The sequence below is a fragment of the Carex rostrata genome, chromosome 2 (assembly GCF_964058835.1).
Source record: "Carex rostrata chromosome 2, lpCarRost1.2, whole genome shotgun sequence".
NCBI lineage: Eukaryota > Viridiplantae > Streptophyta > Magnoliopsida > Poales > Cyperaceae > Carex > Carex rostrata.
In genome coordinates, this window is record NC_135919.1 from 3,916,529 (window position 1) to 3,942,114 (window position 25,586).

Consider the following 25,586-nt stretch of genomic DNA (forward strand, 5'->3'; position numbering starts at 1 on the left):
CGGGATTCATTACATTGCCGTGACCAACACATCAAAAGTGGTTCAATTGTCCTAATTTGGAGTTATCATTTAATTTAGCTCTGGACAATTGACTTCCATCTTAGGCCATATTACATTGCAACATAATTTTTTACTCTACTATATATATCTCCTCTATATTATGCATCTTAAATTAAATTGGTTGTCCTGAAACTGCAACGGCTGTGATTTATTGATCTAAATTCGGATTGAATCTGAACCCTCCAGTCAAATAATCTGCCTTCCTTTGATTAAATACATCCTTGTTATGTGTAGAAGTCTAAATTTAGTTAAAATTGTACCCGCTACACACAGCGCCACACATATTACCATACGTATTTTCATTCTCCACCATTGGATTTGAATCAAAAATCGTGCAGATTATCTAAGATGTGTACATTTTTTCGCTGGAACGCTCGTCGCTGGAGGCGCCTCTCCTAGCGAACAACTGGAAAAAAAAAAATCCCAGCGAACGCCCGTCTCCCTCCCTCCCCGAGTAACTCTATTTCTCTCTGTCACCGCGCCCCTCTCCTTCCCAACACCTCTTCTCTCTCTGTGTTGATATCCTCTGTCTCCTCCCCTCCTTCTCCCGCCGCCGCAATCAACAGAGAGTCCTAAGGAAAGAAGATCCCTATCCCCACAATCGACAGAGAGATAATGCCTTCCTCCCTCCGCAATAGTCCTAAGGAAAGAAGATCCCCATCTCCGCTGCTAAGGACTTCGCTGACCCGCAATCACAACTGTCGGAAGAATCCCCTGCGCCAACAGTCTGCCCCCTCCCCTTCTATTTAATACTGCCCCTAGAGCCTTGGCCGCCATGGGAGATCCATGGCACCTTCTCGCAATTTGTTTCCCAATCGGTACCAACTTCTCATGATCTTGATTGATGATACTTTGTTGGAGAGCAAGGGACTGGATTAACTTCCAGCAATCTTCTTCAAAAGAGCAGGTACCGTGTTGACAAATTATTGAACTATGATTAAATATTTGAAATTGAGTGACTGGATTAATTTGCTGACAAATTGTTGAACTATGATCAAATATTTGTTAATGTTTTTGCAATTAACCAAGATTTTTTATGCAATTTAGAAATTAAAAGACTACAAAGCATTAATTTGTTGTCCTTTTAGCAAATAAGAAATTCAATGCTTTTAAGGTTATACATATTTTGCACCACTACATCTTTAGGTACCTAATTCAATGCTCCTGTAATGGTAAAGAGAAATGGAAACGTTAGAATTGAGTGACTAACTGCTTACAATTTATTTAAAATTTTAATTTTAGGTACACTTTACCTATTTGGAATGCACCTAGAAACACTTTATTTATGTAAAACTCTGCTTATGCAGAGTTTATAATTTCATAAATTTGAACTTTTCATGAAAAGTATATTATCTTTTTTGTTTTTCTCTCCTTAAAATAACAACTTTTCTCAACTTGGAAAAGCAAAAGAATCCAAGTTAAAGAAAAGGGCTGGTCCTTAGCATGATACCATGTGCCTATTTTTAATTTACTCAAAAATATTTTCTCAGTATATATAGTTTGCTTACTAGCTACATATCAGATCTGATTAGCATGGATGAAGCATTAACTTATGAAGTGATAACTTAAATTATTCTGTCTGGAATTAATAGGTGTTGAAAGTGTTTTACTGGATTATGAGAATAACAAAATCACAGTACCAGGAGAAGCAGAACCATGGAAATTAAAGGAAATCATAGAATCAAAAATGAAGAAAAATGTGATGGTAATTTCTCCAGTGAATCCCCCAAAGAAGAAAGATGACAGTGACAAGAATCTGGCAACTACTGTTAACAGCGGCACCGATCAGAAAATGAAATGTGATAGCAAAAAACCAAAAGAGGTAATTAGTAAATGTTAAATGTAAAATATATATACATAACAATACGTTTGCTTTGAGCTAAGAAACTTTGATCAATTAGGTACCGGAGCCGACGGTTGTGCTTAAGATCCAACTCCATTGTGAAGGATGCATCAGATGATAAAACGGACAATTCACAGAATAAAAGGTAATAATTTTTTTAAAAACTAGATATTTGATTAGATAATTAATTGGAGCTCCTAATTGGGATTTATATTATTTTTTTTCATTTTAACAGGAGTGAAAAATGTGACAGTAGATGAGAAAAAAGACTTAATTACTGTTACTGGCACAATGGATGTAAAATCATTGCCAAACATGCTCCAAGAAAAACCAATGCACGGTTTAATCATTTTTTATTGATTCTAAATAATCAACTGTTATGGACTCTTACAACCTGGTGCATCATTTCTTTTCATTTTTCAATATTTGACATGCATTAATATAGTACACTGATGCGGCTACTACTATAGAGGCAAGAAACTTATTGTATGGAAGAAGCATACCAAGGTTGTTTGTTAAAACAAAGAAAAGAAAATGCTTACCAGAGCTGTGTACCAATGTACCAGTCAATGATCAGAACCCCCTGCATGATTGAAATGTGATAAAACCAAAAGAAACTCAAAAATGGTAAATTATGATAGAAAGACCAGTAAATAAGAGGAAAATAAAAAAGTCAAGCTTCTGTTTGGAATTGATTCAGGAAATTCATAGACATATAAATCATGGTTGGACAGGCATGATTGCACAATTTTTATTTATTTTTGGGTTAACAAAATATTTTAAATGAATTATTATGAGTGGATATCAATGATGTTTAGTTTCGTTAAATATGCATTCCAGGTTTTTTTTCTTTTAATATATTTAAGCTGGTATAAGAAATTTGTATAACCAAGTACTGTTGCATTTTCTTGTTTGTTTAGGAGTTTGTTTATTTGCTTATTTACTTTTAGGAAAGAATCTGCGTGAGGTTGTCAAACCTGCATCTGGTTACAAAAAGTATGGAAGGAGAACTGGTTGTATAACCAAGTGATGTATCTCATAGGTGAAAATGAGGTGTTTAACTTTTCATCATTAATATTTGAGAAATTTAGATATATGCCCATCATAACTTCATTACTTTTACTAGATAGGGGGCATGTCGCCAAAAGAATGGGTCAGTCGTTTCATTTGCAGTCTGGTTCATATGGAACCAATGCAATAGAGTACTATTTGGAGAACAGCAGGTCAGCATTCAGATCCTTACCGGTAGATGTATTCAAGAAATTAAAATGTGGCTTTTGTTCTGCTAAGTGAAACGGTACCAGTTGGTAAGACAAACGGAGGCAAGTCTGCTATGTTTGAGGATGAATAGACAAACGGGGCTATGACTTCAATTATTTCTCTATTTAATTTTTTGATGTATTATTATTCTCCTTTTGAAATGTAACACTCGGCAGCTTCTGCCCAGTTATCACAAAAAAAATTGAATATTTTAGTGATGTGCTATTTGCAATTTTAAAAGGGAGGGCTTATTGAATATAGTGTATTTGGAATTTACTATTTCTTAATCATTGAGAAGCTTTGTTTCTTCTTATTAGTTGCTTATGATAATTTACTATTTTAGTGATGTACTACATTCATTGTAATTGAGTTTAATTAGATTACAAAGGGGCTGTAAATAGGCGATTTTATTTTAATTTCCTGAGATGTAAATAAATGATTGTAAAAAAATATTCTTTATTAATGAAAATGTTGGACCTTAAAAAAACATACTTAAATATCAGCATATAAATTAATTAGTTAAAAACTTCTGAGGGGTTGGCCTTGATAGAGCATCCTGCAAATACAGTACAGTTTTGAATAATTTGTTTCTCTTTATCTACATTTTATTTTTCTGGTCTACATTTTAATTGAAATGTAATATTTGATTACTATTGTACATTAATTAGAAACTGTTTGATTATAAACTCCCCATATTTTTGGCTTGGAGATAGGAGGGAGGATTTTCATATCTTAATAGAGGGTAAAATAGGTAATTTATAAATTTGAAATGAGTTTAATAAAAAATTAAGTAAGTTGGGTAAATTTGCGAGTTTCTAAAATTTACAAGGGTAAATATAATATTATGAATTTTAAAGAGGTAAATATGTAATTTTGAGATTTTTTAAAGTTATATATGAAATTCCCCCTTACAAAAATGATGTCAGTATTAGTTAAACAAATTAATATAAATAAAAAAGTCTTTCATATATTATTGAATGTTATAATATGTCCCCGTTGCAACGCACGGGCACGATACTAGTTCCTTTTTAAAGCGTGCTCTTGTAGACCATCTTAATTTCAACTTCATCAATATTGTTTGTAAACTTAATTGATTTAAGCAATCGCAAATGCATGGTATGGTTCTATATAGTTACTTCACTATACTAATGCTATTGTTTCTTTTTTTATATTCTCAACTGATAAGCTACAGTAAGCTAGCTGTTATATATAGCTATGAACTTAAGTTCCATCAAAATTAAGTCGATTATATTAAGTTAATCATTTGATTTTGCAATTATATATGAGTTTAACTTATATTATATTAATAACAAAGGCTTTAAAAATGATTTTTTTTTAAAGTAAATTGAACTTTAAATGGACAAATTTCAGGTTGGTCCGAAACTTGATGAAGAGTGCTAGAAGCATCAAACCACCCTACTGAATCTAATTTGAAGCTTGGGGTGGGACACCTAATTAATTTCTTCGCTGTTCCTTTTCTCCCGATTTTTTTATTAATAGGAAAATAAATAAATAAAAAATACCAAAATAAAGGTAGCTAGGTTTCTATAAAATTTCAATTTATAAGAAGAACGGATAGAAATTTATGTCTATGTAATCTTAATCATAACTCCCGCAAAAAAAACGAATGGTACAAACCATCCAGTTCACAAAAAAATCCTAGACATAATAGTTTGTATAAGATTAAGAGGTCAAAGAAACAACAAACCAAATTGAATAAAGGAACAGTTGATTTTCATCCAGTTGATCATGCAACAAATGAACCAATACATCTCCTGTGATGTACAGTATATTGATTCTTCCACATATTGATCTTTTATGAAAAGTACTCCAAGTTTTATGATTTTGTGACAGTTCGACTTCAACAGATTTGATAATTATGAAATTAAAGGTCTGACTGAGCTCCAAGAGGACTTGTGAACACGTATTATCCAAATTAATTAGAGAGAATTCATTGTATCAAGCCTTGCAAATTTAGTTTAAAACCTAGTACAAACTATCCCGTTCAAGAATATATATATTTAGTGGATCTGGATGGGATGGTTTGTACCGACAAGGTTTTTTTTTCCTATTTTGTTAATTAGTGATTTTGTAGTAGTTATAATTAAAATTATATAGACGGGATAGTTTATTCCGCCCGGCGGATGAAAATTTCTATTCCGTCTACCAGACAGGAATTTCTATCCAGTTTTTCCTATAAATTAAAATTTTGTAATTTTCCAGAGTATTAGATCCTTTTTTTATTCTGTAGGATTCGAAACTTTTCCTTTCCGCAAGTGTCTTTTTGTGATGCACAGTGTGGCATGTTACAAGTATAGTAACAAGATTCGCGAATTAAATCCGAATAATTCGTTTTTCTGATAATGCTGAACTGAACACCGAATTATTTCATTGACGGAACTTTGACCGAATTAAACCCGAATAATTTGCGAATTTTACGAACTTTCCCAAATTTTATAAATTATTCACGAACTTTTTCCGAATTTTTCCCATAACATTTTATTTTTTATTTCTTTTGCTCTCTTACAAGGCTGAGATATCTGGTCCGAATAATTTCAAATCATTCCCGAATTATACCCGATTTTTTCTCGAATCACAAATTTTTGACCTCGCCGAACCGAACCCGAATAATTCATTTATCACTATGATTACAAGAACGCCCGGACAAATTAGTAGTCAGTATCAACTGCATGATGTGAAATGCATGGAATGTGCAATAGTTAACCTTGCAGGTCTGCGTAGTGACTGATGAGTCTATGTAATTATTTCAATTGTCATTTTCATTTGACGGACGAGTAAATGTAATTATTTTAATTGTCATTTTCATTTGACTGGTATATATATATATATATATATATATATATATTTATATTTTTGGTAGAAACTACCAATCAGCAGTACATGAAGACTGGTAAAATTATTTCAATTGTCATTTTCGTTTGACTGATAGGTAAATGTAATTATTTTAATTGTCATTTTCATTTGACTGGGGCAATTATATATTTCAATTCTCATTTTCATTTAAGTAATTGTCACTTTTATTTGAGTAGTGAGTCCATCTATTTATATTGTCATTTTTATTTAAATTAACACAAATTTGACGTATTGTCGATCCCAAAACCTGATCAGCTTATGAATAAATTTTTAATAAGAAGTATGACACATAATTGAGCAATAAAACTTCTGCATCTTGAAAATATATAATGTCATAATGGGAAAAAAATGTTTTTGTCAATTTATGTACATATATATAATATATGAAGAAATGATTTGTGCTTCTAGAGTTATATATAATGATAGGTTTTTGTGTTATTTTCATCTTTCTATACATATAATGTGTTTCAATTGGGAGGTTTTCTCTAACTTTGTATGCATTTACACATTGTCTATTTTGATTTAATTTTTTTTTATATTTGGATAAAAAATGTATGTAAGTGAGTTTCTAAATTAAAAAAGCTGTATCACTACAAGAGTATTTAATATTGCACACTCTCTAAACTACTTTTGTTCATTTTGAATCTCCTCAATTCTCTCGAACTCAGCGAAATGAATTTGCTAATAACTTGTTTGTTAAAAACTCGAGTTGAGTAACTCGTTTAACTCACGAGTTGAGTTTGAATCGACTCAGCTTGCTCATCACAACTTGAATTCGGTTGAGTACCTACCATAAAAGGAAAAATCGGCCGTTCTAAAGCAGAATCGGCCGTTCCGGGCCAGAACCTGACTGTAATGATCCGATTTCAGGCCGAGTTACATGGTTAGTGACTGTTTCGTTTGATTTCGGCTGGTAACCGATTCCAGTCAAATTTTGGCTGAAATTATCCGATTCCACCGAAATGGCCAAAACGCGCATATAACAATCTAAAAAAAAATTTAGATCTGTGTGAATCGAATCTGAGACCTCTTGATTAAGGGGCACATACAACTACCACCATAATATACTAATTTTGTTGCTTGAAACATAACAACATGGATATATAAGTGTTGTAATTTCTACTATATCAAGTCCATTCAATCACAAATTGAGCATTTTATTGTCTATTTTTTTTCTTCTGACTGGATTATGCAGTTGTACTTATATTCTAAAGTGATAGAATGAATTAAAAATAAAATAATTTTTAGTTTGAAAGTGATCGACTGTGATTAAATTATTAGTTATAATGCTTGTTGTAATGCTTGTATTATATTGCATTAGTACATTATTTTATTGTAATTATTTATCTGAACAAAAATGATTGAGAAATTATTTTTTCATCAATTTTTTTTCTAATTTTTTACTATAAAACAAGCTTCTGACAAAAATGTCGAGTTCCGATTCAATTCGGTCGATTTCGATTCCACAGTCAAAAGACTGATCTCGATCCCGATTCCAATTCCGATTTTTCCTTCTATGGTACATACCTACATCCCATGGGCAATACGAGTTTGTACTTTTGTATATTTTTTATGTATATATGCACGCAACTATATATGTTTGTACTTGTGAACTAGTGATTACATGGGCAAACAAAACTGAAATAATAACACAAAAGATAGCATCTAACGGTCTTTCAACTCTTAAGTTTCTTAAAATTGAACAGTTCAACACTTTAAAATTTAAATTGCTAGACTTTTCAATTCGAGTCAACTCGATAGCTCACTATTTTTCTGAATTGAATTGGAGTTACCCTTGACTCAAGCTAACTCAGCTGGGGCCGACCACACATTAATCAACCTCTTTGGGCCCCTCGTGAAAATATGGTATATGTAGGGGTGTCAATGGTACCTTTTTAGCCGTTTATCCGACCCGTATCGTATTCGATAAGGCGGGTATGGGTAAGATTTTTTTTTCGTTAGCTTATTGGGTATGGGTATGGGTAAGAATTTTTTTCGTTAAATAAATGGGTAAGGGTATGGGTAATGACTATTTCGTACCCGTTATCCTACAGGGTAATTATAAAATCCAAATATATATTCAAATCAATTTCAAATCCACTTAAATGTATATTCAATTCAATTTCCAATCCACTGAAATGTATATTCGTGTTTTTGAATTTTTATTCTTTATAAAAATTAATTTTGTTGGAATTGATTGCACATCTATTTTATTTTTTTATTAGAAATGCACTTATATATGTGTTAAAATGAATGAGTTTTTGATGTTTAATTTGTAAAATATAATAAAACTAATTATTATACTAGTATTATCCGTTATTCACCCGCTACCGTTTCGTTACCCGATAATATTAACGGGTAAGGGTAGGGTAGGGTAAGATCAATTTTTAATGGATATGGGTAGGGTATGGGTAAGGTCAATTTTAATGGGTATGGGTATGAAAATGTCTCCACCCGACCCGTACCGTACCCATTGACACCCCTAGGTATATGGCGCTCATTCCATATCCATTCTCTTCCACCACGTCGATGTAATCTCGTTTTGGGCACATCAACACTAGGATGCACTATATTTGATAGGAGAGAACCAAAGAATTTTCCAAGCAAACCAAACCATATAATTTTTGTTAATAAGCAGTAGTTATAATGCTTAATTAATTTTAATGACATAATTAATGATCAAATATCAAAATAAAAATTCGTTCATTATACCACGGTTTCATAATAAAATATGTTTGCATAAAAAATAATTGTGTTATTTAAACAAATTACAAATTAAATAAAGTGTGTAAGACTAAAAACAAAATAATATTCTTACGTGGATCGATATATATCGATAGTAAATTTCTAAACAATCTGCTCTTGTTTTCTTTAATTAAAAAAACTGGTGTAGAACTGGTGGTGAACTTTTTGCACCGGTTATTTACTGAAAACTGGTGATGAATGTGCTACATTCACCACTAGTTTTTTTTCTAAAAAAAACGGGTGCAATAAGTGCAAAACTTATTTGCACCAGTTTTTTAGAGAAAACAGGTGGTACTTGTACTATATTTGCCAATGAATTTTTAAAAACCGGTTTTGTACGTTTATGTTTCACCAGAGGTATAAAACTGTTGGTATATGATTGATGGTAAATGTTATTTTTGTAGTAATGCCACATAACTAATTTTTGTAATAAGTAGTAGTTATAATGCTTAATTTTAATGACATAATAATCGAATGTAAAAAGAGATGATCATATATATAACCATATATCCGGCAAATTCGTCTTGCACATGTTTTTATTTGTTTAATAAAATTTTAGTAGATACTTTGCCAGCTATTTCACAAAAAAAAGTAAAAAAAATTGTAATTATTTTGTCGACGATTGACATGATTTTCTAATAAATTTATTACTAATAAAATCATCTCGATCAATCTGTTGGATGAGACAAATGTCACATATATTTTTGCTAAAAATATACACAAGATGGTAATATTAATTAATTGCCTCATGCATAGAGTTAAAATCTTATCGAAATTAAATGCCTGCATCATTGATCATGGCGACTAGCTAGCTAGTCAAGAGATGATAACCTTAGCATCAAAACCGATTTTTTTATTATTAGAAAAATAAATAAAAGTATATCGAAATATATAGGAGTAGGTTTCTAGAAAATTTTGAAATATAAAAAGAACGATACCATTCCGTCAAGTTAATTTCATCATTGGAAAATCGCTAAAAAAAAGTAGTCTTGAACAGAATAGTACTCAACCCATCCAGTACTATTCATAATTTTTTTTCTTCTTCATTGTTCTTCTAACTCCCCAAAAAAACAATGAACAATACTAGACGGGATGGACTATACTGTCCAAGAAACCATTTTTTTTTTTAAATTAGCGAGTTTGCATGTTTAGAGACACAATTAGCTGGACATGATGGACGAGGACGGGATAGTATAAACCATCCTATATATTCTTCCTATATTTCAAAATTTCATCAAATCCTACCCCTATTTCGATATTTCATTTATTTGTTTTCTATTAATAAAAAAATTCGGTGAAATCCCTGCTTAGCATCTAATTTCTATAATTTTTGCCCATTTTTGTTCTCTGAATATGCAGTGATAACTGTGCAAGCAACACTGCGTGCGTGTGGCCGCTACATGAGTTTGTGCACCCCGCACCTATGCCATGCGCGTGCGATCTTAATTTGTAAATTTCATGTAGAAGGATATAGTTACTTTTATGCTAACAACACGTACAGAATGTCAAACGCTTAGCAAAAGTAGTGTTTATATTTTTGTACAAATGACAATAATTTTTTCGAATAGAAAAGCTTTATTTATATATGTTAATTTTGATATTTAAACACATATTTATCCTACAGGCTCTTTTACTAATCAAAGCTTCAAGAACATGTACGTAGCTTTCATGTGGAATTAATTGTCATTAATTAGTCAAAGTAGTGGAGTCAATTAAATCATGACTTGAATAAGTTTATGCAGCTGTCGGACAATCCAGAGGAGGTTTCACTATGGAAAATTCAGCAATTGAAGTCTCTCTGTGGTCAAAATCATAATACTTTTATCAATTACATTAATTTGTAGAAGAAATTTGATAACTGTATGTTTGTAACTTTGTATGTATTACGCGGGATTCATTACATTGCCGTGACCAACACATTGAAAGTATTTGTGCTAAATTATAATTCACTAATTAGTATATCATTTAAAATAAAAGTATATATAATTTCTGATGAAGTACCATACAATTTTATTTATAAATTAAAAGCATTCGACTTTAATAATTTATTCCTTCCGCTACATACAAAAACAATATATATAAAAATTCTTCAAAGATTAAATAATATAACAGTCGGATTAGTGCTGTATTCTCGAAATAAATCTTGTAGAACATTGCACTGGATTATTAGCTAGTAAGCATATATAAGGCTCGCCTCCAGTCAAATTTAATCTTATAAAAAGTTGGATGGCAACATGATTAACAAAAATATACGTGTGTTAACACTTTCTTAGAGCCATATGTATCACGAATTGTTGCGTCATAGTACTGTCTTAGTACCTCAAAGATTTGACGTATCCTTGTGTCTGAGTACCTTGCATATTTAATCTCAGGATATCATCGCACCAACAACACCTAGCTACTTGTATAAGTAGGTGCAACTAGAAGACTTTACTGAACCATTGAGAGCTTCTCACATTAACTAAAGATGCACTATTCCTCACTCAATTTTCTCCTCCTGATCTTATTCATTCAAGCCTTCCTGGCAGATTGTTGAATTGAGCATGAGAGAGATGCACTGCTTGAATTCAAAGCTGGTGTCAATGATACGAGCAGTCGTTTGGCTTCATGGAGTGGCGAAAAATGCTGCAACTGGGCAGGGATCCGCTGCAACAATCAAACAGGTCATGTTGTCAAACTAAACCTTCGATATACCAACCCTTATAATCTGGACAATATTGATGGAGATTACTATGATTGGATCTACCATAGTTTGGTAGGCAAGATCAGCCCATCTTTGATATTTCTTAGTGATCTGAAATACTTGGATCTCAGCTTTAATAATTTTAATGGGAGTAAATTTCCAGAATTTATCGGCGCATTTAGAAATTTAAAGTATCTCAATTTGTCTTATACCCTCTTATCAGGAACGATACCTCCTCAACTTGGGAACCTTTCTAGATTAATGTACTTGGATCTTAGCAATTATATGTTGAACACCGATACATTGTGGTTATCTAATATGAGGAATCTAAAGCATATCGAAATGTCAGGAGTTGATTTTAAAGATTCAAATGATTGGATGGAAACTTTGAACAAACTATCATCACTTGAAGTATTAGTTTTGGCCAAAAACAATCTAACCCATATTCCACAATCAATCCCTTTTGTGAACTTCACCTCCCTCAGAGTGCTTCATCTTTCTGATCAATATTTCAATACCACCATGCCCAATTGGGTGGGAAATCTAACTTCTCTAAACAAACTTACACTTGATTATAATTCACTTGTTGGCATGGTACCACCACTACATAGTCTAACAAAATTAATTGATTTATCATTATATGAAAACAACATAGAAGGAGATGTTAGGGAGTTATTATTGGGCCAGTTGTCAAATTACACATTGGGGAATCTGGAGTATTTAGATCTTTCATATACTAACTTATTTGGAACTTTGACAGGGTGGATAACGGACATGGCAAGTGTAACTACTCTTAAACTTAACAATAATAACCTAAGTGGTACAATACCAATTGATATCGGAAATTCAACAAATCTTGTCTATCTTGATCTTAGTTCTAACTCCTTCACAGGATTACTATCAGAAACTCATCTAACTAGTTTGTTAAAACTAAAATATTTATACCTCGACGAAAACAACATAACTATTTTGGTTGATAGTGATTGGACCCCTTCTTTCCAACTGAATAGTATCAGTTTGAGTTCATGCAAACTAGGGCCAAAATTTCCCTCTTGGCTCCAAAGTCAGGTAGAAATTGAGGATCTAGTCCTGATCGACACGGGAATTGATGATAGTATTCCCGATTGGTTCTGGAGTTTATCTTCACTTAGCAGCCTTGATTTGTCAACAAACTTACTTAGAGGGAAATTACCAGCCAGCTTGGTACACATGACCAAACTCGAGTATATGTATTTGAGTAATAATCGGCTTGAGGGCAAAATACCATTTCTTCCTACAAGTTTGAATGAACTAGTTCTTTCCAATAATTCCTTCTCGGGACAACTGCGTAAAAGACGTAAGTCACCATATAAGAATAAACTGATCGTATCGAACAATAACACTGTTGAAATTGTAGAGTTGTTTCCTTGCAGATTAACTAGTTTGGATTATCTTGATCTCTCGAGTAATAGTTTATCAGGGCATCTTCCTCCTTGCTGGTCTAACATCAGTTACATTGTAAATCTTGCAAATAATAGGCTCTCTGGAGTTGCGCCCAGCTCATTGAGTTGTTCAGTCACACTAGAAGTGCTTAAGCTTGAAAACAACAGTTTAACTGGAGAGTTTCCATTTGATTTGCAATTTTGCAATGGATTACAACTGCTTGATCTTGGAGAAAATAATTTCCACGGGATAATGCCAGATTGGGTAGGAGAAAGCTTTGAGCAGTTACAAATTCTAAGGTTGCGGTCCAATTTATTTTCTGGTAATATCCCAACCAAATTGACACAACTCAATAATCTACTATTCTTAGATCTTTCCAATAACTACCTTACTGGCCCACTCCCAAGAGGTTTGAATAATTTTACTTCAATGAGTCAATTGTTCTCATTTAGAAGTTCTTATTATGATACGATTGTAATTGTAATTACCAAAGGGTTGATCCTTGAGTATGATTCTCAAAACTTTTTATTTTTGAAGAGTATGGATTTGTCAAACAATAATCTAACAGGTGAAATACCTAAGGAGATAGTTGTTCTTGCCGGTTTATTTAATCTAAACTTGTCCCACAATCAGTTAATAGGAAACATTCCACTTGAAATCGGAAATATGACATCTCTAGAGTCACTCGACTTCCACAAGAATAACCTATCAGGGACTATCCCACAAAGCATATCCACTTTATACTCTTTGGCGGTGCTTAATTTTTCTTATAATAATCTATCTGGGAGCATTCCAAATGGGCATCAGTTGCAGACGCTTAATGACCCATCAATCTACAGTGGCAATCCATACCTATGTGGACCCCCACTAGAGACAAGTTGTCACAGCAGTGTGAGACTTCCTCAGAGTGATGGTAACAACGATACCAATTCAAAAATTACCAATGATAGGGATAAGTGGTTGTATTTGTTCATCGAGTTTGGGTTTGTGGCGGGATTTCTACTGGTGTTTTTCATTCTACTATTCAAAGTAAAGTGGAGGTATACTTATTTCCAGATGGTCGATAGTATGCTTGAGAGGGTATATGTTATGGGTGTTATAATACGAAGACAAAAGAATTGGGTCGTAGCTCATTATAATTGTTTGTGGCGGAATTCATCTCCAAATCACCGTTGTACTCTACAATTGATTAAAAGTCAAACCGTGAGTTGAAGGGTCTCATTTCTGAAGCTGCTCTTTTATCTGTTAAAAAGGAAGGCTCATCTCTTCAAGTTCTTTTCTTGAGTTTTTTCACTTCTTTAATTCACCAAAATACACTTGATAATCTCATAGATTAGTGTATGAAATTGTGAGAGAGTGTGAGATAGAATGTTATTGGCATGATAATCTTCTTATATTGTAGAACTCTTTATTATAGTGATTTTGCACCGTGCTCCCGTGGTTTTCTCCCGAAAGGGTTTCCACGTAAAATCTTGTGTCTCTATTTTATTTATGTGCTTGATTGTTTGTTGTTGGTGGTTTCTTGTGTGTCTTTCAAATTTTTCTATTTGGTCAGGTATTGGTGTATGCTCATAGGATGTTCGATGAAATTACTCATTGAATGCTTCTGCGATTGTCCCCAATAATTAGTATTAGAGCATGTTGGACTTTAATTAGCATAGGAGTGATTGAAGCTTGAATGTTGTTAAATTGGAGCTTGTATTTGTGATCCTACATGATATGTGGTGTAGAATAGAGAGGGTGAATGCACATATTTGCAATTGTTCTACATTTATTATTTTCATAGAGAGCTACGGTGCTACAGTTCAATATTCAAGTTTTCAAAATCTAAACGGTCGATACGAATTGTTCATCTTATTCTCCATATTAATATGTGTTTGGAGACCAAATTTTACATTTTTTGAAAATTTTTTACTATTTTTTTTAGATAGGTAGAAAATCAGTTGATCTAAAAAATTCTGCTCCATTCAGAAGTGGATTTCAGAGTTAATGGAGAAATATATTTTTTTTTCTAAATTGAAAAAGACTATACAAAATATTCCATAGAGAAATCATAATTAACAGGTAGATGGAAACAGAAAATTAAGCTTGCCTGCGGAGCGTACTTGATTAGGTCTCAACGCGTGAACAGTAAATTGATTGGGGAATTTCATGTATATGAAACTCAAAATTACATATTTCCTCCTCTAAACTTCAAAAACTCAATTATATTTTATATTAAAACACATTCTAAATTTATAAAATACATATTTTACCCTTTTATCAAAAAGCATAAAACACCCATATGACCCCAATTTGAATCTAAAGGTTCCTATACTGTCCGAATTACTTTAAGATTCGTGCGCGGTAGATCAGTATGCATCTTGAAGCTGACACGCACAAATATTAAAGCAACATGCACAGATCTTAATGCAATACACAGATCAAAATGGCTTTGAGATTCGTGTGGGCTAGATTAGCACAAATCTTGAATCAAACACACAATAATCTTATTGCGATGCATGTGGATCAGATGGTAGAGAAATCCTTTAGATTCAAATTTGAGTTTGATAGAGCATTTTATATTTTTAATGACGGGTAAAATTGATATTTTATAAATTTAGAATGATTTTAATATAAAAAGGGATAAATATGTGAGATTTTGAAGTTTAGAGAGGAAATACGTAATATTAAATTTAGAGAGGGAAATACGTAATTTTAAAGTTTTTAGGGGTATACATGAAATTCTGGTATCATGGCTGTTAATAGTGAAAACTGGGCTTAAAAAAGGAAGCAGGCCCGAAATTCATCCATCAAAACGGGCCTGCAATTAATTTTTCAAACTAATGTCTGTTGACGAAGGCCAGCTCAGCTTCTGCAAACGTTGAGTCCAGGCTAAAAATCACAGGAACCAGTCGAGATGTCTGCGCATTTGGCCCTTCAATCCAAGCCGTCAAAGTAGACAAAGGTTTTGGTCAAATGTTTGTTTGGAGGATTGAATAACCACTATGTTCTGAAAACCCATCTTACAAGTGCTAATGTTAGCTGGTTTACGGTTGCTGTTATGAAAACTGTTTGCAATGAAGGTGTTCGATGAAAATCCCAAGTGACTAATGGAATGGTTGGATGGAAAAATAGTATCAAAAGAAGAAAGACGGAAAAAAAAAATTAAATAGTTAATGACAGCAAGACTGTTGGGGGACTAACTCTTAAGCGATATAGATAGGTGGCTTAAATTTAGAGACGTAATTTTAAAGTCATGCCTAGTTAATCTGACCTGATTAATCCGCATTTGATAAAATAATTAAGGCCTAAACTCCTTACTCTATTTAAGCCTCAACTAAACACCACCGATCAGCTTTAACTTCTCTGGAAATGAAAGTGAACCCAATTAAAACCGTCTCCTCATCCTTATTTTTTTCACGTTACAATTTGTATTTTCTATTTCAAATGTTGTGTTTCCAATTGTAATTCTAGCGTCTAAATATTTTTCTCAAGTTTATATTTTTATAAACATGATTAATTATAAAAAATAAATAAATTATCAATTATTTTGCCAAAATCCAGCTACTGTTAATTGCAAAAAATCAGATTAAGTTACCAAATTTAAATTTAAAAGTAAATTTGTATATATGTTATTAGACACATAGATAACCTAATAAATTTCATGCAATTTAAGTATTGTTTGATGATGCATGAAGAATAATTAATTTCAAGCTACTGAAATTTTAAGTTGCTTAATGTAAAGTGAAACATAACCCAAATTTTATATATATATATCATGTCTATAATATTGTATTTAAATTTAAGCTTCTTTTAAAAGATTATTAAAACTTTTGAAATAAATTAAGTAATATTAAGAGTAATTTTCCGTCATAAATATATCAATATACCGTCCTCATCTATGGAAAAAAGCTATTGAACGTTCTCTTCCTCACAACCACACCAGACTAATTAAACAAAATAATTTGTATAGTCAATATTAGAAACAAAATTGACGTGTATTTTTAGTAGTTATGAATATTTTTTTTATTTAAAACCGAAATATTTTTTTCAAGAGATTTTAAAATCACAATGACAATCAATACAATAAGTTAATAATTAATTTTTATTATTTGTAATTCTCGGTTTTTTTTGCATGTCAGTCGTTTTGTACCAAATATCCAATTATCATATGTTCTTTTTTAGCTTTATATGTACTGTAGATTTTACTTCATTTTTTTAGCTTATTTTTTTTTGTTTATCGTGTTTTTAAATGCTGCAAATTTTTGCATTGTTTTGCATTGGAAGTATTTTTTATGGTTGTTTTTTGTTTATAATAACAGTTCTGATATTATACTCAATCCAAAAAAATATAAAATTTGGTCTCCAAACAAGGATCGGTTATTTGGACTTTGAATCCGGTGATTTATAGTCCAATTTACAAAAATACCTATGCATTGCAATGTATGGTAGCCTTATTCTCTTTCTATATATATATAGGGTACGGCTAATTTGCGGCCGGCCCTTTTTTTTTTTTTTGATATCCAAACAACAAATCTAAACCGTTAGATGTTTAATCTATATTATAATCTATTTTGAAAACCACTGATTTCAGTAAAATTCTGCAGCAATGAAATCAGCGGTTTTCAAACCAGCTTAATAATTAGTAAAAAAATTCCAAAAAATGTAAAATTTGGTCTCCAAGTATATTATAATATAGATTAAACATCTAACGGTTTAGATTTGTTGTTTGGACATCAAAAAAACAAAAAAGGGCCGGCAGCAAATTAGCCGGATCCTATATATATGTGTGTGTATATAGAGAGAGAAAGAGATATCATCATACATCAAATCATTTAGAATTTCAATGATAGACAAAATAATGCATCTTAATGTATCATCAAACAATATTAAAATTATTTCGGTTTTAACCGAATCAAACCGATCGATGAACGACACATCTACGTGTGAGATATCTCTAGATAGGGAGAGGGGGGTGTCCGATGGGCATCGGACCAAATCCTGTTCGATGGGGGGTTTAAACCGTCAGATCTGCTTTAGGATTCGTGTGTACGGATTTTAAAGCAGACCCGAAATTGCGGGTGCGAATCCTAAAGCAGATCTGACGGTTTAAATCCCCCATCGAACAGAATTTGGTCCGATGCCCATCGGAAACCCCCCTCTCCCCTCTGGATATTGACTGTCATCCTGGTTTGCTTTCACCAGCTGCATGCACATATCTCGCATCTTCAGCCTTTACAAAAAGCAAACTTCCATGTGACCAGCTAAACATTAATCACTTAGAATTTTTGTCGAACAACTTTTAAGTGCAAACAGTTTTCGTCTGATCAGTAGCAGTAAACCATTATTTCGTTTGGAACTGAGTACTGACTTTCACAAGTCATAACTTTCACCTATTTTAAAGTGCATCTTGCATTTTTCCGTAAAGAAATTTTGTCAACCAATATTAAATCATCTCAGCCGACGATCATATATTTCATTTCTCCACCATAAAATAACTATTATCCGTACAAACTACAAAGAATTAGACACTAGGAACACCAATGGAAATACAACATGTGCAATAGAAAATATAAACTGTAAACTGAAAACAATCAGCATGATTTTTGGGCACTTCGCTGCAAGTTTCTTACGGCCTTGTTAATTTTAGATATTTTGGAAAAATGATGCTATATATTTTTTATATTTTTAATGTTATGAATTAAAAAAAACCAGCCTAAATAAATTTCATATAACACGTTAAGAAATACAAAATTAGATAGTTCCTACTGCATGCTTTAATTGAGACAAATTTAAATGATTTATATAGGAAAACAAAAAACAAAAAGTAAGCCAAAATGAATAACTAGTTCTAATTAGATATGTTGGTCGGCCATGTTATGCTGTTTATTTTTATTTTTATTTGTAGTGATGCATTTGGTTGATAATAGTGTTATGTTGAGTTGACGATCTTTTTTTCCTTTTTTTTTGTAATATATTATTTTTTATTGTTTTAATGAAGTTAATTTATCAGCAAAACAAAGCATATATTCTCGATAGAAAATTCTCCGTAACAAATATAATCCATACAAAATTATCTAATAAAAAGAACATCATCGATCTCAGACTTAATTTTGAAAAACAAATATCAGAACTGTTATTATAAACAAAAAACAACCATAAAAAAAATACTTCAATGCAAAACAATGCAAAAATTTGCAGCATTTAAAAACACGATAAACAAAAAAAAATAAGCTAAAAAAATGAAGTAAAATCTACAGTACACTCTTTGGTGTTATTTTCTCCTATCTTGATTGCTCTATGATGTACTTCAGTTGGGAGGTTTTCTCTTAACTTTTTATGCACTTACACTCTTTTTGTCTATTTAACTTAATTTTTTTTTATGGATAAAAATGCATGTGAGTGAGTGGTGCCTCAATGTGAAGGGTTGTACAAAAAGCTTGCGGCTCATGAGCCGCTTGAACTCAGCTTGGAAACGAACTCGCTAATAGCTCATTTGTTAAAAACTCGAGTTAGTCTGGCTTGAGTTGAGTAACTCGTTTAACTCCCGAGTTGAGTTTGAGTTGGACTCAAGCTCGTTTAGTTCTTTCCTGAATTGAATTCGAGTTACCCTTGACTCAAGCTAACTCAGCTTGGACCGAGAACACATTAATATATCAACCTCTTTGGGCCCCTCCTGAAAATTTGGTATATGGCGCTTATTCCATATCCAATCTCTTCCACGAAGATGTAATCTCGTTTTGAGCCACATATATAGCTAGATCATCAATACGATGACAGTACGTCTTGAAATAAGGATGTCGGCAATTTCAGACCATGCTAATGAAGATGCAGTTGCCATACTAACTAGTCCCACATATGAGAAAGAAGCAAGGGCAATCCTGTTGATCACACAGTTTGTGATATGGAGAGAAAGGTGTTACAGAACCTTCAGGGAAATTAGGAAGGAAATTGAAGAACTGATGGACCTTACACAGTGGAGATATAGCTCAAGGTGCATGCACCACGGAGTTCATAAATTATTTTTTCTTTCTAGCATATTTTTTTCTTTTCATTATCATGTTTTCTTTTAAATTTATTTTTATAGCTCAAATGTTTTGAGCATTTTGATTTTGCATACTGTAGTTACAAACTCCATGTAACTTATCATTTAATATAATCAAATGAGGGCATGACCCTTAATTTTTCTCAAAAAAAAGGAAGAGAACAAAAGAATTTTCCAAGGAAACAAAACCACATAATTAATTAAATTTTGTAATAAGTAGTAGTTATAATTAATGCTAAATTTTAATGAAATAATAATCAAATGTAAAAAGAGACTATCATATAACCATCGGGCAAATTCGCCTACAATTCTTAATTCAACTTTTCTGAAACTAAAATAGTTATTAGATCACCACTTTCGGATAGGTAGAAAATCAACTTTTTTTAGAATTCTAAAATTCTAAATTCAACTTTTTTACTATTTTTCTTGGTAGGTAGAAAATCACTACTGTCGGATGGTCCATAATTATTAGATCAAGTGATTTTCTAATTATCTAAAAAAAAGTAAAAAAAAGTTTGAAAAAATATAAAATTTGATCTCCAAATATATTTTCATATAATAATAAAGTAGAGCGGTTCAAATCGATTATTTAGACTTTTAAAAAAGATATATGAATACAAATCATGGAAAGATCTGCGCATTGCAAAGTTCCATAGCCTCACTCTTTAAATACTACTTACTTTTCTTACATAATCTTTTACTAATTAGTCAAAAGCTTGAAGAACGTGTACGTAGCGTTCATCTTTAATTGTCTTTAATTGAGGTTTCACTGTGGAAAATTCAGCAGTTGAAGTCTCTCGTCAAAATCATAAATCAATTACATTCCAAATTTGTAGAAATTTTTTTATAACAGTTTGTTTGTAATTTTAATGTATGTATTGTATTACGCGGGATTCATTACATTGCCGTGAAAACACTGCTTTTCTATTTTGATTCATTAATTATTCGAGTTCAGTTCGGTGGAGTTAAAAAATTTAATTCGAAAATAATTTAGATATAATTTGGAAATGATTCGGTCTCACAAGAAAACATAAGAAAATAACCCAAAAAAAATAAAAATAAAATTCTTTTTTTTTTATTTGTGAATAATTGGGTCAGTCGAATAATTTGTCATTCGGTTCAGAAACATTTACAAAACATTTTATTCGTGAATTATATCACTATGCAGATTAGTAGTCAGTATCAACTGCATGATATCAAATGCATGGAGTATGCAATAGTGAACCTTACAAGTCTGCGTAGTGACTAGTGAGTCCATGCACTAGTGGAGAACTTGGAATTAGTGTCGGCTGTTTATGGGTATTAGTGTCGGACATTAGGCGACACTAATCGGGCTGATACTAATACTTTGTAAATAGCCGACACTAAAAGTAAGGCATTAGTGTCGGCTATTTATTAAATGGCCGACACTAATACTAATTTTTAGTGTGGGCTATTTCTTAAAAAGCCAACACTAATAAGTATTAGTGTCGGCCATTTAATAAATAGCCGACACTAATACTTATTAGTGTCGGCTTTTTAATAAATAGCCGACACTAATGTTTTTTTTTTTTTTTAAAATAAATTTCAAAAATTCACTATAAATCATAGAAAATTCTAAAAATGAACATTTTTGTTATGGAATGCTCATATATTTTTGCTGAACTATATATAAAACAAAGATATCAAATAATTCATCATAATTTACAAATAACACTCACTAAATAAAATATCATCCAAATTGCTCATTTATTGTTATCATACAAACTCTAAAACAGAAAATACATAAAAGATACATAAAAGACCCTAAATAAAATATCATACAAACCCTAAAACAGAAAATACATAAAAGATACATAAAAGACCCTAAAAACTCTAAAATTATAAAGACTATACCAAAAGTCCATGAAGGAAGACTCGGATCGGGAATCTGAGCCCGCAAAATAGTGAAACAAATCATAGATTGTTTCTCCTCCGGTTTTGGGCTGTGGAGTTCCTGTCAAAATTTCATGAAGCATGCGCAGGACGGATCAAAAGTTACGCCCCTTTTCGTGAAGCATGCGTAGGACCATATCGGAGAGAAGCGTGAAGCGAAGTGAAGTTCCTGTGGAGTTCCTGTCACATCTTCTGGTATTCGCCTAGAAGAAGCGGCTAGGTTTGAGAAGATCAGATCGGAGAGAAGCGTGCGTTTTTAAACCCTAGGCGTGCGTTTGAAAGAGGTGCGCGGGACTTAAAATGAAATTTTTTTAGCTTTAGTGTCGACTGTTTATAAATAGGCGACACTAATAACTGAGAATTAGTGTCGGCTGTTTATAAATAGCCGACACTAATTGTTAAGTATTAGTGTCGGTTGTTTATAAACAGCCGACACTAATTCTCAGTTATTAGTGTCGCCTACATATAAATAGCCGACACTAATATTATTAGTGTCGGTTTTTTGTAAACGACCGATACTAAAGTATTAGTGTCGGTTTTTTAAGCCGACACTAATTGTATGTTCTCCACTAGTGATGTAATTATTTCAATTGTCATTTTTGTTTGACTGGCGAATAAATGTAATTATTTTCATTTTCATTTTCATTTGATGCTTTTAGTATATTTATAAGAAGGGAAAATTGTGAGATTGCCACTACAAAACCTTGAAATTGTGAGATTGCCACTACAAACTTAAAAATTGTGAGAATACCACTATAAAACATCCATAATTGTGACAATGCCATTAACAGTGTATTCTTATAATATTTTTATCAAAAATTAATTTGAAGATGCGATATCAACTGGAGTGTTACTTTTTTTGTATGAAGGGTATAATCGGAATACATAATTATGTATATCAAAACAGTATTTTTCAGTTATTTTTTGATAAAATATTATAAAAATACACTGTTAATGGCATTTTCACAATTATGAACGTTTTATAGTGGCATTCTCACAATTTTGAAGTTTGTAGTGGCAATCTCACAATTTCAAGGTTTTGTAGTGGCATTCTCACAATTTCCCCTTATAAGAAAATTGAATGGAATTCAGGTAGGTTATTGTGCAACAATTTGATTCAGTTCATGATTTGTTTATCATTTGAAAATCAAAATCTATGTATAAAATTAATTCCAAGATAAATATAATTTATCACTAGATGCGTAATATATATCTTCATCTAGTCGTATGAGTAGTCAGTCTCTTCTTTTCTGTTTTTGTGTTAGATTTATGCACCAGCCACAACAATTATGTGTCTCTATTAGTATCCACATGAACAGGTTCAAAAACAATCGTCAATCATGCTAGTTACCGACTTGAAAGACCTTTACTCTTTTTCTCTCTCTCACTTTTTCTTCATTGTATCCGATTCAGATCTAGATTTGGAAAAAACAAATTCGGATAATTACCAAATATCCATAAAAGATCCGATTCAGATCTAGATTAAAAAAAAAAAAATCCGAATTTCATAAAAGATCCGAATTCAGATGATAAAGCTTAAACAGAATAGATATCTGAACTATCCTGCACCCAGCAGATTCAAACGACCCGCTCCAGCTAAAAGGGCAAGATAAATGTGAACATGTAAAAAGCCGCGCCTAGTTCTTTATAGGTGCTCCGGAGACTTAGAAAAGTTAGCAAAGAATTGTGGGGGTGTTCGGCAACCCTCCTTAAGGGGGTGAGGATTAAAAGTTTAATCCTTGCTAAGGAGCTCTTGTTCGGTAAATTGGTAAGATTAAGAATGAAGATTTACCAAGAGTAAAATATATGTTATACTATGTAATGACCTAAATACCCTCTCACATATTTTTGTCATCTAAAGTTACAAATAATTTTTATCCTCTACAACAGCTTACAAATAATACTCAGCAAATTCATACTTCATCAGTAACTAGCCATACTTGATTGAGATAAGCGAAAACACATTGTTGCAGAAGGCATCTTCTTTAATTAATCATTCATTTTCTTTTCTTTTTTCTTTTTTTTTGAATTGTTGCTATCAAAATTGTGTTAGTACATCTCAAAAAAAAAAAAAACCATAACCATTATTGCTGGTACGGTGAAGTTATGAACTGGTTCATACCTGTGGTACATGCTTGATTTTTTTAGCCAATGCATTTAACTTTATGAATAAAAAACCGGGTACAATAGATGTCAAAAACAAAGCGTAGAGAAAAAAAAAAGGAAAAAAAAAAAGGAAAGAAAAAAGGGGACTCTCATCCCCCGGTACCATGTACCGGTCTCCTCCAATAACCCTTTAACATCAAAGTGGATATCAATCGCTTACTCTCTACCTCATCAGTAAAGGCATCAAATAATTGGACAGATTGAGAAATTAAGCATCAATTCTATCATATTCATAAACGAAATGTACAACTCAACAAAGCTCACTGAATTAGGAAAAATTCAGAAATTAGAACAGAAAAGCCCTATATTCAACAGAAAAAAAAAATCAATTTATCATAAACATCCTTCTATAAAAAAATTAGAACATTCTTCTAAACCTCCACCGAATCAGGAAGCCTATATTACACCTAAAAAAAATTAGTGGGCACTTCTTGAAAAATGAAGGCAGAGGCTCACCTTCATGCGGTCTCAGAATAGCAAGCATGCCAGACATGGCAAGCATCGGCAAGAGAACAAACCACCTGAGCAGCTTGCAATAATGCATGTGGAGGTGAATAAAAACTCATCATTCAAAATAGAGACCATTCTTATCAACCATCTCAACAATTTCAACCGCCACCATCTCAGTCGTTTTCACCGGTACCGTTGTCAGCTTAACTCGTTTCTTACCAAAGAAAAATACCCATCAAGATGGATGTCGATAGAAAGAGCATCTTGAAACGAAGCTATCTACAGCGCAAGATTCACGATATTTTCGTTGTAGAACCGGCGATTTTGGTTGGAGATAGAAGAACGTTTTCATTTCTTTGCCTCGGGCTCTGAGCTGCTTTCTCAGAGAGAGAGAATAGAAAAATTAAAGAAAAGGACAGCTCCTTAAGGAGTGCTCCGAATTAAGGGTAAAATCGTCCAGAAAAGGCTTAAAAATCCTTCTAAGGAAGCTCTAAGGAGCCTTTTTTCTTAAGGAAGGGGGGAGGGTGGATTAAGAATTGGGAACTAAGGAGGAATGTAAATCCGGTCTAAGGAGAGTGTGTTCGGCGGGATTAATCAAGATTAAGAGATAAAGGAGGCTTAAGGAGGGTTGCCGAACAGGTACTGTGGGATTAAAATTTAAAAGAGCGTTTTCTTTAATGAAGCGAACCGGCCGGTCATGCTTTATTGCATTACACACGTTTCCTTCTATTTGACTAGGTTGTAAGTCCAAAACATCAATCTTAAAATTAATACTTCCGATCCTGTACCAAATTGCATGTGGGTGGGCGTACAAGTGCCAACTATTTTCACAAAAATTTCATACGAGACGATATGCGTTAAATAGCCTGTTTATTTCTTTGGACAAATTATAAATTCAAATAAACTAACTTAAACATTAATTTCTTTTTGAGGAGGGATCCAATTACACTTTTTTTTTGTGACACCGGATTACGTCCTACATTTTTAAACTTTAAACACTTGATCCAAACCGTTCAACATAATGGATATATTAAAATGTGCTTGCACATCAAATTTTGTATTTTTTTTAAATTTTTTTACTATTTATTAAGATGGGTACAAAAATTCAATAGTCTGAATATAACGATTTTGTTAAATACTTA

At 32.3% G+C, this 25,586-nt stretch overlaps 1 protein-coding gene and 1 long non-coding RNA gene across 5 annotated transcripts; both read left to right on the forward strand.

The window, feature by feature from the left end:
- Positions 1-470: 470 nt before the first annotated feature.
- On the forward strand, positions 471-3,470 carry LOC144548955 (uncharacterized). 4 transcript variants are annotated; one of them, XR_013509511.1, is made up of 5 exons: positions 471-967; positions 1,653-1,882; positions 1,962-2,048; positions 2,139-2,956; positions 3,030-3,470. It is a non-coding gene; the product is annotated as an uncharacterized LOC144548955 (long non-coding RNA). The 4 variants fall into 4 exon arrangements; XR_013509510.1 differs by having other exon boundaries at positions 2,139-2,945; XR_013509512.1 differs by having other exon boundaries at positions 2,139-2,243; positions 2,859-3,470.
- Positions 3,471-11,318: 7,848 nt separating this feature from the next.
- LOC144567123 (receptor-like protein EIX2) lies at positions 11,319-14,357 on the forward strand (the record flags this gene model as incomplete). Its single annotated transcript, XM_078317175.1, has 1 exon — positions 11,319-14,357. A coding segment is annotated over one exon (2,781 nt), but the record flags the coding sequence as incomplete, so codon positions are not given.
- Between the last annotated feature and the right edge of the window lie 11,229 nt (positions 14,358-25,586).